This window comes from Tamandua tetradactyla, chromosome X (assembly GCF_023851605.1).
Source record: "Tamandua tetradactyla isolate mTamTet1 chromosome X, mTamTet1.pri, whole genome shotgun sequence".
Taxonomy (NCBI): Eukaryota; Metazoa; Chordata; class Mammalia; order Pilosa; family Myrmecophagidae; genus Tamandua; species Tamandua tetradactyla.
Genome location: NC_135353.1, coordinates 122,521,399 through 122,536,869, shown reverse-complemented (window position 1 = coordinate 122,536,869; position 15,471 = coordinate 122,521,399). Strand labels below are relative to the sequence as shown.

Sequence of the window (15,471 nt, the reverse complement as noted above, 5' to 3'; positions counted from 1 at the left end):
AGGACTATCAGAACTAGTCTCAAGATGTGCCTCCCACCACATGATGGAGAGTGGTGTGGTGGTTTCGAGCTGTTATATACCCCAGAAAAGGCCATGTTCTTCTTCTTTTTAAAAAATTAATTAAGTAATTAACTAATTTAGTATTATTTTTTTGGCCACGTTCTTTTAATCCATTCTTGTGGGTGGCAGACCTATTGTGGGTGGGACCTTTTGGTTCAGTTGAAATGTGACCCAGCCCGTTCAAGGTGGGTTTTAATTCCTTTACTGAAGTTCTTTGTGAGAGCATAAAAGAGAGGACCCACGGGAGCTTATGGAGAAAGCCACTGAAACCAGGAGCTGAAGCAAGGAATTCTGAGAGTGAAGGACCAGCAGACACTGGTCATGTGCCTTCTCATGTGACTGAGGAACACTGGATGCCAACAACCTTTCTTCAGAGAAGGTATCTTTCTCTTAATGCCTTAATTTGGACATTTTCACAGCCTTAGAACTGTAAATTTGTAAGCTAGTAAATCTCCATTGTAATACCCACCCCATTTCTGGCATATTGCATTCTGAAAGATTTAGCAAACCAAAAATAACTGGGTAACCTTCCCATCAAAGCTTCAAAACGTAGGATGGGAGAAGACTGATCCCACAAATCCAGGCCTACATTTTGCCCCTCTATGCTGCACAGTGGAGTGGGAAGCAAAGATGGAAATAGGCCTGCACAGAGTCTAATGCTTCTGTTACTACCACCTCCAAACCCAACATTACCCAGCATTAATTCTGTCTTCTTCCTGGCCTCTGAGGTCCTGTTCTCTCTGTCCTGACAAAAATAGCCTGTACACATTTATAGAAGAGCTAGGAGGTGCGACCTGATCTATCAGATATAAGGAACTTGTGCAAAAACATAGTGATTAAGATAGTGGGCATTGGCATAGGTATAGAGAAACTGATCAATAGAGTTCAGAACCTGACCCCATTTATATGAAACTTAATAGATGACTGAGGTGGCATACCAGATCAGTGGGGGTGAAAAGGACTACCTATAAGGAAAAAGCTGAACATGGAGCCCTACCCAGTTCACAGGAAAAGCTGAACCTGGAGCCCTACCCAGTTTACACTGCATGTGAAAATCAGTTTCAGAGGGGTGAAGAATTTAAATGTTAAAAACAAAGCTTTACTAAAGAGTTCTTCTTTGCCCTAGTGACTTGAGTTGCCTCTTACCATATATTAAATTTCCTTATGCACATGGATCTATATCTGGACTTTTTATTTCTCTTCTTTTGGTCTGTCTAGTCACATGTCAGTATCATACAGTTTAAATTATAAAAGCTTCATAATGTTTTAAAATACGGTACAGTTAGTCCCCCCTCATAGCTCTTATTTTTCTGGGTTTTCCTGATTATTCTTGCATGTTTGTCTTTCCATTTGTACCTTAATATCAACTTATTTAGCTCCAAATAAAAGTTTGTAGGTATATTTTTGGAATCACATTAAATTTGTAAATGAACTGAAGATGAATTAATATCTTTATGATTTTAATTTGTTCTGTCCAAGAACAAGAAATGTCTTTCTGTTTGTTCAAGTCTACCTTTTGTCTTTCAAGAGTGTTTTAAACTTTTCCTGATACAGGTTTGCACATCCCTTGTTAACTTTATCCCTACATATTTTATACTTTTTGTTGTTATCATAAATGGGATTTTCTCTTCCATTATATCTTCTGATTATTCATGTATATGAAAACTGCTGGCTTCTGTATCCTGATTTTATATTCTGCTATATTACTGAACTCTTTTAATGTTTGGATTAGCTTTAGGGATTTCCATGTACACTATCATATCATCTAGAAATACAGATGGTTTTATTTCCCCTTCACATATTCTTACATCTGTCATCTATAATTGTTTTCTCTGGCTTAATTGCACTGGCTTAATACCTCCAGAACAATGTTGAAAAGGAGTGAAGATGATTGTAGGCATTACTGCCTTGCTCCTGATCTTAGTGGACATGTCTTCAGTGTTTTCCCATTATATTAAGATGCTAACTTTAGCACTGATATTTTATCATTTTAAGGAAATATCGATTGATTTTTAGTTTTTAAATGCTTTTATCAGAATGGGTGCTGAATCAAGGGGTTTAAAATTATCTATGGAGATAATCATATATTTTCTCCTTAGATCTATTAACATGTAGTATTATATGAATGCATTACTATATTTAACCATGCTTGCATTCCCAGAATGAAATGCATTTGTTCATGCTATATTCTTTTCTTAATGTGGTCCTGAATTCTGTCTGCTAACAGTTTATTTAGGGTTTTTGCATTGATAGTTAGGTCTATAATTTTCTTTTCTGTGCTATCACTGTCATACTTGCTTTATAAAAATAATGTGGATGTTTTCTTTCATTTTCTAAGCTCTGAACCAATTTATATAGCATTGGGACTAACTGGTATCTAATGGTGTGGTAGAATTCCCCTGTGAAACTATCTGGGCCTGATGCTTTCTTATGGAGGTAGTTCCTTAATAATGTTCTCCATTTCTTTTTTGAAAATTGCTCTGGTAAGCTCCAATATGGTAAATTTTGGCAAACTGTATTTTCCTACAACATTATCCATTCCATCTAGGTTTTCAAATTTATCTGAGTATGCCTTTCTATATTTTGATTTTTGGAACCATACTAATGGCTCACACTGAAAAATAATAGTCAATAAGCATGGATAGGAAAAACTAAAATTGAATGCAAAGAGAAACGAAGTATATTTAAAATCAAGTGAATTACATAACCATGTTAAATGAGGAATAAAAAGACATGAACCAAATAACTTTTGAATATGTGACTTTGACTGTATTCCATCTAATGACATAAAAAATGCATACAAATCCCCATCTCTACCTTAGTAGGTTTATTTTTCATAGTTATATGGATATTGCAATTCTGAAAACACTTTCTGCGTATCATATGATCAAGCAAATGGGCAAACACTCCAAATAAAAGGCAGAGATTGGCAGAAAGGATGAAAAACATGAACTAACTATATGCTGTCTACAAGAGACTCACTTTAGATTAAAAGACACAAATAGGTTGAAAGTTAACAGAAGGAGAAAGATATACCATACAAACAATAATCAAAAGAGAGTTGGAGTGGCTATAGTAACATGAGACAAAATAGGCATTAAAACAAAAAGAATCAATCCATCAAGAATATAAAACACATAAAATTTATGTGCCTAACCACAGAGCCCCAAAATACCTTAGACAAAAAAGGACAGAACTGAAGGAAGAAATAAACAATTCAACATAATAGTTGGAGGTTTCACTTTCAATAAAAGATAGAACAACTAGATAGAAGATGAACAAAGAATGAGTAGACATGAACAACACGTTAGGTTAACCTAACCTATAAACCAAATAGACCTAACAGACACCTATAGAACACTCCACCCCACAGCAGCAGAATGCACGTTCTTCTCAAGTACACAAAGAACATTCTACAAGAGAGATCATATGTTAGAACACAAAACAAATCTCAATAAATTTAAAATGATTGAAATCATACAAAGTTTGTTCTCTGACCACAATGGAATCTCTGAGCACAGTGGAATGAAATTAGGACTCAATTACAGAAAGAAATTTAGGAAATTAACAGATATGTGGAAATTAAACAACCCACTCTTTAAATGACCAATGGATCAAAGAAGAAATCACAATGGAAATTAGAAAATACTTTGAGATGAATAAAAATGAAAATGCAACATACCAAAATGTACAGGATGTAGCTAAAGTGGTATTTAGAGGGAAATTTATAGTTGTAAATGCCTATATTAAAAAAGAAGAAAGATCTCAAGTCAATAACTTAATCTTCCATCTTAAGAAATTATAAAAAGAAGAGCAAATGAAACCTAAAAGAAGAAAATGGAAGGAAATAATAAAGATTAAAGTGGAAATAAATGAAACAGGAGTAGGAAAACAATGGAGAAAATCAGTGAAGCCAAAAGTTGGTTCTTTGAAAAGATAAACAAAATTGACAAACCTTTAGCTAGACTGACCAAGGAAAAAGGAGGGAAAAAAATGCACATTACTAAAATCAGGAATGAAAGAGGAGGCATTACTATTGGCCTTACAGAAATAAAAAAGTTTCTAAAGGAACACCATGAACAACTGTATGCCAACATATTACAAAACCTAGCTGAAAACGAAGAAATACCTGAGACCAGATGATTTCACTGGTAAACTCTACCAAATGTTTAAAGAAAGATTAATTTAACATCAGTCATTCACAAACTCTTCCAAAAAAAATGGAAGAGGGGAGAACACTTTCATAAACAGAGAACTGTTTATGAGGTTAAACAGTATTTACTCTGATACCAAAACCAGGCAAAAATATCATGAGAAAACTATAGACTAATATCCCTTATGAGTACAAGATACCACAATCCTGAACAAAATTCTAACAGGAGTATCCAGTGACATAAAAAAGGATTATACACCAAAACCAAGTGGGGTTTATGCAAGATTCAACATCTGAAATCAATCAGTGTAATGCACATATTCATAGAACAGAGGTTCAAAAGCACATGATCATGTCAGTAAACACAGAAAAAGTATTTGACAAAGTTCAAAACCCTTTCACAAAAAAAACATTCAACAAACTAAGAAAAGAAAAGAACTTTGTCAAAACTTAGGTAGCACAAAACTTATATTTTGACTAGTGCATTTTCTAATATATCTTATGTAGACAGCTTAATTGAATACCATAAGTACATGGAACCATGAGTAGGGCATGAGATTTTCTTGGTTTGTCCAGAGTGATGCCCCGATAAATCCCAGAGTAATTTGAACAGTGAATAGAAAAATATTTGCAAAGTCCCCTTTGGGGAATGGTGAGAAAGGGGGAAAATTCAACTTCCCCAAGTTGAATTCTTGATATTCTCACAAGCAGTGGGGACAACCAAAGTAATAGGCTGAGCCCCAATCTTGGGGTTTATTAATATGAAATTTAATCCCACAAAGGATAGGTCAAGCCTACTTAAAATTAGGCCTAAGAGTCACCCCCAAGAGAAACTCTTCTTTTGCTCAGATGTGGCCTCTCTCTCCAGCCAACACAACAAGCAAACTCACCACCCTCCCCCTGTCTACATGGGACGTGATTCCCACAGGTGTGGGCCTTCCTGGCAACGTGGGACAGAAATCCTAGAATGAGCTGAGACTCAGCATCAAGGGATTGAGAAAACCTTCTTGACCAAAAGGGGGAAGAGTGAAATGAGACAAAATAAAGTGTCAATGGCTGAGAGATTCCAAACAGAGTCCAGCGGCTATCCTGGAGGTTATTCTTACGCATTAAGTAGATATCACCTTGTTAATCAAGATGCAATGGAGAGGCTGGAGGGAACTGCCTGAAAATGCAGAGCTGTGTTCCAGTAGCCATGTTTCTTGAAGATGACTGTATTATGATATAGCTTTCACAATGTGACTGTGTGATTGTGAAAACCTTGTGTCTGATGCTCCTTTTATCTACCTTGTCGACAGATGAGTAAAACATATGGAATAAAAATAAAGAATAGGGGGAACAAATGTTAAAATAAATTTAGATTGAAATGCTAGTGATCAATGAAAGGGAGGGGTAAGGGGTATGGTATGTATGGTTTTTTTTCTGATTTCTTTTTATTTCTTTTTCTGAATCGAAGCAAATATTCTAAGAAATTATCATGATGATGAATATACGACTGTGTGATGATATTGTGAATTACTGATTATATATGTAGAATGGAATGATCATAAGTTAAGAATGTTTGTGTTTGTTAGTTGTCATATTTTTAAAAAAATTTTTAATTAATTAAAAAAAACTTATGTAGTAGTTACCAAATGCAGATGCACTGTTCTAACCATTTTACATTTATATTTGACAATTTAATTATCACACCAACTCTATGAGACAAGAACTATTATTACACACATTTTACAGATGGGTATGCTGAGGCACAGTATTTAAGAAACTTTTCCGATGGCAGGCGGCTAATAAGTTGTGGAGCTGACATTCACATTAAAAAATTCTGGCTACAGAGTTCATGCTCTTAATTGTACTCAGCTATATTGTCTTTCAAAGAATGTGGAATAGTAAAAATAATATAAAGATTGAGTTTAATTAGAACTAGTGACTCAATCTTTACTAGTAAATAAATTTAATTCATAACATTGATACTGTTAACTTATATCAGTGACCATAATTTGTGATACTGGTAAGAATTTGTAATATTAGCAGCAATGCTTACTTCATCAAGTTGGTAATGTTGGGTCAATCTTGATATTTAACTTATTTATTCCACAAAACTGGTGATAATTATATAAATAAGCATAATTTATAACTCTGGTAAAATTTTGTAAAATTAGTTGTAAAATCTGATGACATTAGTAACGATTCAATTTTTATTTGTAACTACAATTGAATTCACAACTGTGCTATTCATGATTTATATTAGTAATTATAACTTTAATATTAGTAATCATTTATAATAGTTGGAATGTTAACCCAATTAATAATGATTTCTATTAGTAACTATAATACAAAACATAGGTACTCATAATTTATACTAGTCATCATCTTGATTCATAATAGTTTGTGTATCTCTAATGATATTTACAATATTTGTACTAACACTTTAGTTTCCTTTAGTAATTACAGTTTAATTCAAAACATATCTTTTATAATGATGATCTTAATTAGAAACATTGGTAATAAATTATAACACTAGATATTAGGATTTTCTGATATACCACTGATAACACACCTATTGGTAATATTATTGCAGTAATCAAGACGTTACTCCTTTCTGCCCACTCTCCTTCCCCCAGACTCACCATCTCTTTGTGATTGGGATAGAAGGTCTGATCGATTAGGGGAAATTCCTCAGTCCCCAGTTTCTTGTGCAGTCGAACCATCTGGGCAAACTATGAGAGCCAGGAAAGATGAGTCAGCAAGTCCTTCACTTAGAGTGAGTCTCCAAGCTGGGACTCCAAGGTTTTAAACTTCCTCACATCCCCCAAATCAGAGTGGTTTCAGACTTCCACATGCATGCATGAGCTGTTTCATCTGCCAGTAGCACCTTCCCATCACTTACCACCCAGGGCTTGTCACAGAAGTTGTAGACAGAATGCAAAGAGTTAACACTGGGGATTCCGGCATACTGCAGCCCAATGACCAAACTGCGGTAGTCTCCATTCCGAGCCATGCTGAAAGCATGCTGGCGGATCAGCACAAAGTCCGGCTTCAGAGACCTGAGGTGGTAGGGATAGGAATATTGAGGGTCCCCCCAGAAGCTCTTCACCACTCTTGGAACAAAGACCAAGTTTCTAAATCTCCACAGTTCCAAGAAATTGCAAAGTGGTTTCTCACCTCCGCAGACATGCACAAGCTGCTCCCTCTGCCACAAGCAGCTTTTGTATTCTTTCTCCATTTGGTGATCTCCTTAACCCTTTCCTACCTGCTTCTCTCTCCTCACCAAGGTCAGCTCTAGCAGCTCCTGGTCACAGTCACTTAGACCACTAGTTCTCCTCAAAGTGTGCTGCCCAGAATTAATTCCAGCTTCAGGGCCTCTACACTGGCTGTTCCCTCTACCTGGAACATTTCTTTCCCTAGAAATCGACATGGATCACTCCTTCACCTACTTCAGTCTCCCACACTATTGGGCCACCCTTTTCAAATTGCAGACCCCACCACCATCTAACAATCCGTACACCTCCTTACTGGTATGCATTTTTTTCTTAGCACTTTAATACTATTTAATTTTCTTATTTATATGTTTATTGTGTGTATCCCACATTGGAATCTGTAGAATGTAGGCTTCATAAGGGTAGCGATTTCTTTTTTCCTTTTATTTTTGGTCTGTTACGTTTGCCGCTAGGTCCTCAGCACCTAGGACAGTTCCTGGCACCCTCTAAGTGCTCAATAAACATTTGTTGAATGTAAAATGCTCACAGCAGTGCCTGGCATGCAGTAGATGCTCAACAAATATTTATTGAATTAATAAGAGACAATTTTTACTTGTGGGTTGCTGGGATCCTTGGCTCTTCAGAAGAAGAAAAGCTATCTCTGTACATTTTGTCACTATGATCTTGCTCACAGAAGGATAGGTAGGGAGGTGGGGACTCTTGTAAGGGAGTCCTTATGCTTCTCCCATTATACCAAGGTAACCTTTTTATACTCACCGCACGACCTTCACCCCATTCCGAAGAACTTCCATGTCCACAGAGAATCCACCATTGGCATGAGCCACAAGGTTAAGATCAGAGAATTCAGCCTAAGAAAGGGAGTAATTTGTGATTTTCCCAAATCACACAAAAATAACCACTCAGTTTGCAGTCTGTACAGTTGACCCCGAGGCTCAACTAACCTGTTCTACTTTAATGTCAATTTCTCCATGGATCTTTTTCCCTTTGAAGTATTTTGCCCTGGAGAGGAAAAGCAGAGCACATCAACGCTCAAATCCCAGAAAGGAAGACAAAACCCAGCCTGGTCCCTTGATCTCCAGCCTTTGCCCCTTCAGTGTCACTATAGAAACTACAAAGTGCATTGTTTTGGATGATTACATGGTATGTGAATATATAATATATATCAATAAAAAATAAATAATTAAAAAAAGATCAAAGCAGAAGATGGAGTTATAAAAGAGAGGATAGGATTTAACAAATGGGTATGATTCCTGAATCATTATATTGACATTTTTTTAGTATTCAGTGTCTTGGAATAGCCAGAAGGAAAAACCTAAAAATTGTGGAACTGTGACTCATACCCAACTCTGAAATCTGTTGTATAAATAATTGTTGTGGTGTGCTTTGAGATTTATTGCTTTTTTGTCTATATGTTATTTTCCACAATTAAAAATATTTTTAAAAGTGCACTGTAATTGTTGAGATACTTTGCAAAATGAACAATACTTTGCAAACATAAAGTCTGTTGTAATCCATATAGAGGTGTGTACATGTCAAAGGACACTGAAAAAATGTAAAATATTTCCTTAAACCACAGAGAGCAGGCATTTCCCAAGTATAGTCTGCTAGTCACACTGCTATTGTAAATGTTGAAAAGCTTATCAAAATGAGTAGTGTTTTGCAAACTATAAAATACTTTGAAATTGCGTGGAGGTTTGTAAATGGCAATGAACCTTATAAAATACATACATGTGAAGCGTGTGCTTGGGCACACTTCAGTGCCTGTGTATATCTCTGTGCCTGTATCTGCCTGTGTATCTGAAAGCATTTCTCAGCTTTCTGGCCCTTTCCCAAGGGGAAGCACATTCACCATTTGGTTATGTGCTGAGAGGATAAAACCACCATGGATGGTCAGCTGTATCAGAAAAGGAGAAGCAGATTGAGGGACGTGGGTTGGGATGTTTTTTAAAGTGGCTGTAACCAGCACTGATGGGCCGGAAGGTGGGGGAAGGAATGAATGCAGCTGAAAATGAGGAGATGCCATAGGTGGGGAGAGGAGTTGGAGCAGCAGTGAGCACATCACGAATTGCTATGTCACTGTCCCTGGGCCCATCCCTAGCTGGGCTCAATTTCCAGTTGCCTCCTTCCCCAAGCCCAAGATTACTGCGTGACGGGCTTCTTCACAGACAGAACCTCACCTCCGGTCAGATTCTCACGGAATGGGATTGAGGGGAGGACATGGTGCCAGGGTCACTGACATGTACAGAGTCTCTGACATATACAGCACAAATGGGTCCTAGTGACATCACCAACACATGTGAAAGTCCCCAAGCACAGCTATTTTCTCTCCCCCAACACACAACCAAAAGTGCCAGAAGAGACTCTCTCAGATCTGCACATTTTTCATCTATAAAATGAAGATGAGTTCAGAGTATATCACCGTTTTTCAAACTCCTTTGATCAACATCGTAGAAGTTACCGTGGTGGTGTGCTCAGATCTCCTCTTAAGGGCCAGTGCACCCATCTCTCAGCTGCTGGGAATAACAGTTGTTAAGAGCTCACAGTTTGCTCCCACTGGGAATTGTCCACTGTCACAGACGACTGCCATGGCTAAGGTTACACCTACTTACTGAGGGCAGCCCTTAGCCTGTATCTGGTCTCTGAGGTGGTACAAAGATCAGCCTCCTTTCTTCAATATGGGCTCCCCCTAGGATCATTCGAGGCTTCTGATGCAACCACATGGTGAGCCCGCTTCTTCCTCAGTCCAGTCGTACCCTTCTTACAGGTGTTGATCTCAAAGGAACTCCCCACTAAGTCACCTACATGTGAATCTCTGACTCAAAGTCTGACTCCAGGAAACCCGACCAAAAACAATGGGCAAGAGAAACAAAACTACAAAGCATACTCTAATGTAATTCTCGAGCAGGATCACTCAACAGTCCATTGGTGATGAACATCCATCACAGGTGGGAGGTGGAGCCCAGATAGCCCCTGTGTTAGATTCAGTTGTCAACTTGGCCAGGTGAACATACCTAATCTTATTGCTGCGGACATAAGCCAACGGTATGTGAACCTCATCTGTTGCCAATTACATCTGCTAGGAGGCGTGTCTGCTGCAATGAGTGACATTTGACTTAATTGGCTGGTGCTTAAATGAGAGAACGCAATGTAGCACAGCTAAGCAGCTTGGCATTCCTCATCTCAGCACTTGCAGCTCAGCCCAGGCCTTTGGAGATGGAGAAATAAATCACCCCGGGGAAAGTTGGAACCCAAGGGCCTGGAGAGAAGACCAGCAGAGACCATCCTGTGCCTTCCATGTAAGAAAGAGCCTCAGTGGAAAGTTAGCTGCCTTTCCTCTGAAGAACTAACAAAATAAATCCCCTTTTATTAAAAGCCAATCCATCTCTGCTGTGTTGCATTCCAGCAGCTAGCAAACTAGAACAGCCCCTGACAATCTATCTTGTATTTGTAGCAATCTAAAGGGCTCTGCAGCAGTTTCAGGCTGTGATGCAAGCAGCTCTGCCATTCAGGCTGTAGGATCCGGCAGATCCTCTGATACTGGAGGTGTCAGTAGTAGGAAAAGATATAGTGTGGGGTTTATGAGAAGCCCAAGCAGGAAAATCACAAGGCAGACCCCTGGGGTGCTGGAGCAGCAATGACTTTTTACCAATGGCAGACTGTAACAAGATACAGGTGGAAGGGAATGCAGTGGCTGGTGAACATCCCTAGCAATTGAGAGGTGTAAGGGAAATAACCAGAGTTGGGGGACTATTTGGTAAGTGCCATTGATTAGCTGAAGAAAGATCTGATGTGCTCAGGGTGAACAGTTACCAATTCAAGGTAAAATGCAGAAGCCCAAGGTCTTCCTTGGCTACATTTAAAGAAATCCTATTTTCTGCAGGCAGAGGGACAGAGAGGAGGACCAGGCTTAGGACTTAATTGTAAGTGTAGCAGATTCAGAAAAGGTTGAATTATCAGGCCCAGCACTTCTCCTATACCATACTCGGGGCCCTATAAGAGAAGGAGACTTAGCATGGGGATATATGAGCAGATGCAGTTAAAACTCTTGAATTTACAGATTCACCTGGACCCATTGGGCCTGCATTAATATCTCACCCCATTCCCTTGTTAGAACATAGAGTCCTTCTGCTTGAAGATAGTTCAGGGGCCTCAAATGAAGCAGGTGACTTATAAGACAATGTTTGATCTTCTCAGAATCTATCCCTACCTCCCCTCCCAGAAACCAGATCTATGACCAGGGTCAAATCCTAGCACAACCTGACTGAAGAAACTAGAGGCTTATAATGGAAGGAAAGGAACTTTATACAAAATAAGCTGAAGAATCTGGTTAATATGTACTGGAAGGAACTGGAAAACTATGCATGGGACTGGATCCCGGTGACAATGGATCAAGGGGGTGGAACATAAAATTTTCTTCTGGAATACAGTGTTTAAAACCCTGGCAAGGATCTTAGGAGATCTTGCTAACACATGCTAAGATGAGTCTTGGAATTCTGGAGAACACAAGGTCCCACACTAAATGAAGCAGAAATGTCAGAACTTCCATGGCAGATTGTGGACAAAAGGACCAAAGGGCTCAGAGAAATAGACTACTAAAGTAGATATACTATTCAAGTCTGGAAATATGACTATGATCCATGAGAGAGCCCAGAGGAAATATATACAACTTAACAAAGCAATAAGGAATGTGCAGGTGAGAGCGGCACCAGCAATGTCCAAAAGCACAGTAGGGGTAAGGTAACAAATGAAGTCCTGGCTCAGGTCCTGTTCACGGTGGGTCCACTGGATCCACAGACCCACCCAGTCATCATTTCCCCAGTTCACAAATGCATAATTGGAATGGACATAATTTGTAGTTGTCTGAAGCCTTACAGGTCTCCCTCTTGGCCTGTGGCATAAGAGCTATTGTAGTGGGAAGACCAAGTAGAAGTCTCTGAAATTGCCTTCCCTTCCTGATCAAAGCAGTAAATTAAAAATAATATTGAATCCTAGGGGTAATGGTGGAAATTTGTGACACTATTAAAGATTCAAAGGCTGCAGGGTGTTGGTTCCACTTGGCTCTTGAGGAGACTGGATGGATCCTGTAGAATGACTGTAGGTTACCATAAGCCTGACCAAGTAGTAGCTTTTACTGTAGCCGCTATACTGCCATGCTGTCATTGCTAAAGCAGCTTAATAAGACCTTAGGTACATGGTATGTGGCCACCTATTTGACAAATGCATTATTTTCTATTGTGATTAGAAAAGAGGACCAGAAAAGTTCACATTCATGTGAGATTGACAACAATATTCATTTGTGGTCCTGCCAAAGGGTTATGTTAACTCTTGCCCTGTGTCATAATATTGCCCAAAGGGACTAGAGCATCTGGATATACCATACAATATCACATTGGACCACTATATCAATCACATCATGCTCATTGGCAAGCTGAGCAAGAGCTGGCTAGCATGTTGCTTTCTATTGCTGTCTATAGGAAATATACACAACTTAACAAAGCAATAAGGAATGTGCTGGTGAGAGGGGCACCAGCAATGTCCAAAAACACAGCAGGGGTAAGGTAACAAATGAAGTCCTGGCCCAGGTCCTGCTCACAATGGGTCCACTGGATCCACAGACCCACCCAGTCATCATTTCCTCAGTTCACAAATGCACCACTATTCTATTGTGATTAGAAAAGAGGACCAGAAAAGTTCACATTCATGTGAAATTGACAAGAATATTCATTTGTGGTCCCGCCAAAGGGTTATGTTAACTCTTGCCCTGTGTCATAATATTGCCCAAAGGGATTAGAGCATCTAGATATACCATACAATATCACACTGGACCACTACATCAATCACATCATGCTCATTGGCAAGCTGAGCAAGAGCTTCCTAGCATGTTGCTTTGGTAAGATACATGCACTTCTGAGGGTAGGGACAAATCCTGTGAAGACTCAGGGAGGGGCCTGACACAATAATAAAATTTTTAGGGATCCAGTGGTCCAGGGTATGCCAGGACAGTCCTTCCAAAGAATAGGGAAAATTATTGCATCTTACATCTCTAATCATGAAGACAAAAAGCACAATACCTGGTAGATGTAGGCCTCTTCAGGTTCTGGAGGTAGCATATTCCACACCTGGAAATACTGCTCTGACCCATATATCAGGTGACACGTAAGGCTGACAGCTCAGAGTGGGGGCCAAAGCAGAACAGGGCTCTACAGCAAGTCCAGGCTGTGGTACAAGCAACCCTGACACTTAGGCCATATAATCTGACAAATCTTATGAAACTGGAGGTAACAACAGTGGGAAAGATGCAGGGTTGAGCTTTGGAGAAGCCTGAGTGAGAGGCCCTTGGGGTTGTGGAGCAAGGCCATGACATCTGCAGCAGGGAATGATATGCCTTTCAAGAAACAAATCCTGGTCAGTACTGGGCCCTGGTAGAGACAGAATACTTGACATGGGCACCAAGTGACTATGCATCCAGAACTGCTCAGTATAAGCTGAGTCCTGTCAGACCTGCCAAGTAATAAAGTAAGGAAGCCCAGCAGGAAAAAGTAAGTTGCATAAGTAGGTAATCCAGATTTCCACGTCCATCCACAACTGTTACATTGGTGTCTCCCACTCTGTTCACCAAAAGGGTTACTTATAACCAGGCGATGAAGGAAGAAAAAGCCCAAGCTTGGTTCACAAGTGGGCTGTCTTGGTGTTTGGGTAGAAGACAAAACTGGACAGTGTCTGCACTATAGCCCCACTTGGAATGGCTTTGAAAGACAGTGGCAGAGCTCCTGATGGGCAGAGCTTCAGGCAGTGTAACTGGTCATACACTTTGTGTAGAAAGAGACGTGGTCCAAGGTTAGAATATATATTTACTTATATGCAGTAGTGAATGGCTTGAGTGGTTGATCAGGCATCTAGAAGGAAAAATACTGGAAAATCAGTATAAGGCGATCTAGGATATAGGAATGTGGGTGGACATATGGGAGTGGGCAAAAAGTGAGAAGTGAAGATTTTTGCGTTGCATGTTAACACTCACCAGACTAGCATCCACCATGGAAGTGGCACTAAACAATCAGGTAGACAGAATGAGTCAGCAAGATGACATCAGTCAGCCTTTTTAATCAGTTGCCCCAGTGCTAGCAGATGGGCACATAAATGAAGCAGCAGCAGTAGCAGAGACAGGCTATCTCTGGGGACGTGCCACCAACAGAGATCAATGAAGAGTCCCTGATAAGGCACCATTCCTCAAAGAGATCAACCAGCCACTGGTGCCAAACTGATTACATTGAGCTATTTCCACCCTGGTAAGAGTAGCGATTCACTTTGACTGGAATATTCCACATATGAGTTGGCCTTTATATGGAAAGGAAGGACTATCACCATCCAAGGACTCACAGAGGATTTTACCAACCAGCACGGGATCCCATATAACACTGCTTCAGACCAAAGGACACAGTTTAAGAAAAGGAGGTATAAAAGTGGGTGCATGGGGCAGGCAACGGTAGATCAGTGGCAGAATTCTCGCCTGCCATGCTGGCGACCCAGGTTCGATTCCCGGAGACTGCCCGTGCAAAAAAAAAAAAAAAATGTGGGTACATGATGATGGGCTCCACTGATTATATCACATAGCACATCAGCCAGAAGCATCTGGCCTAACAGAGTGACAGAACAACTTGTTGAAGACACAGTTAAGACCCCAGCTTAGAGGTGATACAGTACAAGAATGGGGCATCATCCCCTCAAACATTATATATCTTAAATCAATGACCATTGAACATGTGGTGTTTCTAACAGGTAGAATACATGGATCTGGGAACTGAGAGGTTAAAATAGAAGTGGCCCAGGTTACCATCACCTTCAGTGATTCAATTTTGTAATCTGTGATTCCTATTCCCTCAGGACTCTGTAAGATTAAAGTTCCTGGTTCTCCAAAAGGGAACACTGCTACCAGGGGACAGAACAAGAATCTCATTAAATTATAAGATATGGCTGCCACCCAAACACTTCAGGGTTCTCATGTCAAGGAACATGAGGAGGAGCCATTGTTTTGGCAGAGAT

General features: G+C 39.6%; 1 protein-coding gene across 2 annotated transcripts in view; it reads right to left on the bottom strand.

Annotated features, from left to right (window-relative positions):
- The window catches only part of SYN1 (synapsin I), a 41,387-nt gene that overhangs the window by 20,690 nt on the left and 5,226 nt on the right, over positions 1 to 15,471 (bottom strand). For both annotated transcript variants that reach the window (XM_077145622.1, XM_077145623.1), the window contains exons 2-5: positions 8,373 to 8,430; positions 8,188 to 8,279; positions 7,101 to 7,257; positions 6,841 to 6,930 (exon numbers count right to left, since the gene is read on the bottom strand). In XM_077145622.1, coding sequence (XP_077001737.1) covers positions 6,841 to 6,930; positions 7,101 to 7,257; positions 8,188 to 8,279; positions 8,373 to 8,430 — 397 coding nt within the window. The remainder of the gene's footprint in view (positions 1 to 6,840; positions 6,931 to 7,100; positions 7,258 to 8,187; positions 8,280 to 8,372; positions 8,431 to 15,471) is intronic.